The sequence below is a fragment of the Trichechus manatus genome, unplaced genomic scaffold (genome assembly GCF_000243295.1).
Source record: "Trichechus manatus latirostris isolate Lorelei unplaced genomic scaffold, TriManLat1.0 scaffold00111, whole genome shotgun sequence".
NCBI lineage: Eukaryota > Metazoa > Chordata > Mammalia > Sirenia > Trichechidae > Trichechus > Trichechus manatus.
The window spans coordinates 3,487,161-3,490,055 of NW_004444047.1; the positions used below are offsets into that span (position 1 = coordinate 3,487,161).

Genomic DNA, 2,895 nt, shown 5'->3' on the forward strand with positions numbered 1-2,895 from the left:
ACGGGGGTGCCACGAACTGGAATAGACTCGCCCGCAACAGGTTTGGTGTTCTGCTGTTCTGAGCGTCCCCATCCCACCCATGCTATTCATAACACCCCTGGGCTCAAAATGTAATTCCTCTTAGGACAGGGGTTCCTGATCTAGAGGGGGTCCTGAGGACTGGCCCTCGATGACCTTCAAAAGGGGGACCGGGGTCCCTCATTTTGCCAGCACTTTTGGACTGGGCCTGCAAACCCGGGTAAGAAACAGACACGGAGCTGTAATTCTGGGAGTCCGGAGGTCTTTTTAGTAAAGGCGCAGGTGATTTGGTGCAGGTTTCCGGGGCCACCCTCAGAGCTTTCCTGGACCACTCTGTCTTCGTGAGATACGTACCAGCATGCTGTCTGTGCAGCAAGGCCGCCCTCTGTGGGCCCCCACTAGGCTGGCAGGCTGGACCCCAGGCTTCAGGGGACGCTGAAGCTCACCCGAGCACCTGTCCACACCCCGCCCAGGGGAGGAAGGCCTGCACACTCTGCTCCACCCCAGCCAATCCCACTGCCCTCCCCCCACCCCCAGGCCTCGGTCTCCCCGCCCGTCCCGGATCCTAGCACACAGTGGGTGTGAGTGTAACCGCAGGAGTTACCTGTGAGCACAGTCCAGGACAATTCGTGGAAACTGAAGAGTCCCTCTGTAAGTTGGGGTGTCTGGAGGACCCATAATTTGGGGGGATGAAGTCAGGTAGCTGCTCCAAGGGCAGCCCCACCAAGTCAGCCCAGGTCAGGGGCCCTCTCCGGTTTTTGACACAAGGGATGAGGGTGGGGTGGAAGGCAGGCCCCAGGGCTGACCTCTCCCCAGGACAGATGGGGAGAGCTGGGGGCGCGGGGGGTCAGTACATACAGAGAAGCCACGAGGGGTCCAAGGGGGAGGAGGGGAGGGTTAGATGGTCACAAGCAGCAGCCGCCAGCAGGAGCTGTCCCCCAGCCCACCGAGCTCACGTGCATGGGGGCTCCACCCGCCCAACAACCAGGTCCTGCTCTGCACCCCCACCCCCACCCCAGCCACCCCAGGAGCTTCCCGGGTCTGCAAAGGGAGGGGCAGAGGAGGCTGTGGGGTCCTGGCCCTGAGGACAGCAAAGTCCCCAGGACCCAGGAGGCTCTTGTCTGCTAGCGCCCCCTCCTCCAGCCTCAGTGGAGGGTGGGGCAAGGCTGGGCTGCTGCTGGGGGCGCCCAGGCTCAGAGCCCCCTTGCCAGTCACTGAAGGCTTGCCCAATTTGGGGCCTCAAAGACCCTCGCTGGGTTCAGAAACCTCCAAGAAATTGCCAGTGGTTATGTGACACTTTCCTCCTCACCGGGCTCACAAGGGAAGACCTCCTGCCTGGACTAGGGGTCTGGGGCTGGCCTTGGCTCTCTCCACCTGTGCGCAGGTTCAAACACGCTCCCTCCTCCAAAGAGGCAGGCCCAGAGCTAGCCTAGAGGCCCAGGAGCTGGCCGCCCAAAGCTCCCAGGTGGAACTTGAACCTTGGATGGGGGAGCCCCGGTTCCCCATCCAGTGGGCCTGGGGTCCTGCAGGACCTCTCCCAGGCCAGGGCCGTGGCTGGATGCCAGGGTAGGGGGTAGGGCAGTGGAGGCAGGGTGAACCCGGAAGGAAGACAACCCTCCAGATGCTAAATTTGGAGTCAACTCGGGGTTCTTTCTTTTTTTGCCTCTTATTCTGCCACAGCACAAGCATTTTAAATATATATTTTGTATCTGCATTTTAAATATACATTGCATCTGCATTAATCAAATATATATATTGTATCTATAAAAGTATTTCCCTTTAAAAAGGGGCCCCCTCCTCACCATGCAAGAGGGGCGGTGGGGCCCTAGCAGTTTCGTGCCCCCACCGCCCGCTGAAGAACAGACGGCAGCAGCCAGCACTTAGATTACAAAGGTTTATTTAGAAAATAGTTTGGTTGTTTTGGCTATCATTGTTTTTGGCAAACACTGAAAGACTTTCAGTAACCAAAGATTGTCAGGACCGCCTTCGCTCTGCCCTGAGGCAGCCGCCGAGGGCTCTGTCCTGGGGGAGTCAGCCCTTGCTCAGACATGGATACTGGGTGGTGTGTGGTCTGTGGTGGGGAGCTTCTCATCCCTCTGGGAGGCTGCGTCTGCCACTGACTGCCATCTAAAACCCTGACCTCACGGCCACCCTCGGCAGGGCCTCCAGAGCCGATCCAGGCAGCCCCTTGCTGAGGTGGGAAGGCAAGGGGGTGTCTCCCCTTCTCCTCTCCCCTCCCCGGAGGCCCCACTGTCTCTCCATCCACGATGCTCCTGTCCTGTGCACCGGCCGCAGGCCCCAATCCCTGCACCCCTGGGTCTCTGGAGACTCTGCCCCCCAACTTTGAAGGGCAGGAAGCAGTCTGCGGCTGTCCCCCGCCTCTACGCGCAGCCACAATGGTCGGCCGTCCGGCCTGAGGTCGCAGCAGTCCAGGGTCCCTGGGTGCGGCGGGTCACACTGGTCACTCACTGCCTGAAGCCCCTTCTCCTCCGTCGGAAGAGGATGTGCTTGAAGGAGCGGCGGAAGTCCTGGTTGAAGACGGTGTAGATAACCGGGTTGAGCGAGCTGTTGCAGTAGCCGATCCAGAAGAAGAATTTGAAGAGCGGGTCGGGCACCTGGCAAGCCTCGCGGCAGATGCCATACAGGCTGTAGCTGAAGAAAAAGGGGAACCAGCAGAGCACGAACACGCCCATGACCACAGCCAGCACGAAAGTGAAGCGCTTCTCGCGCGCCTGGGCCACCTTGCGGCGGCAAACGCTGCTGCGCGCCCGGCGCCGGCGCGACAGGAAGAACTCGACGGAACGCGAGCTGGCGCGCGACAGGCGCCAGCCGGGGCCCGGGGACCGCGTGGCCGACAACGCGCCCGGCTCCCCCGTT

At 60.9% G+C, this 2,895-nt stretch overlaps 1 protein-coding gene across 1 annotated transcript in view; it reads right to left on the reverse strand.

Moving 5' to 3' along the window:
* Window positions 1-2,483: 2,483 nt before the first annotated feature.
* ADRA2C (adrenoceptor alpha 2C) overlaps window positions 2,484-2,895 on the reverse strand; it is a 6,035-nt gene continuing 5,623 nt past the window's right edge. The window contains exon 2 of the mRNA XM_023737999.1: window positions 2,484-2,885. Coding sequence (XP_023593767.1) covers window positions 2,484-2,885 — 402 coding nt within the window. The remainder of the gene's footprint in view (window positions 2,886-2,895) is intronic.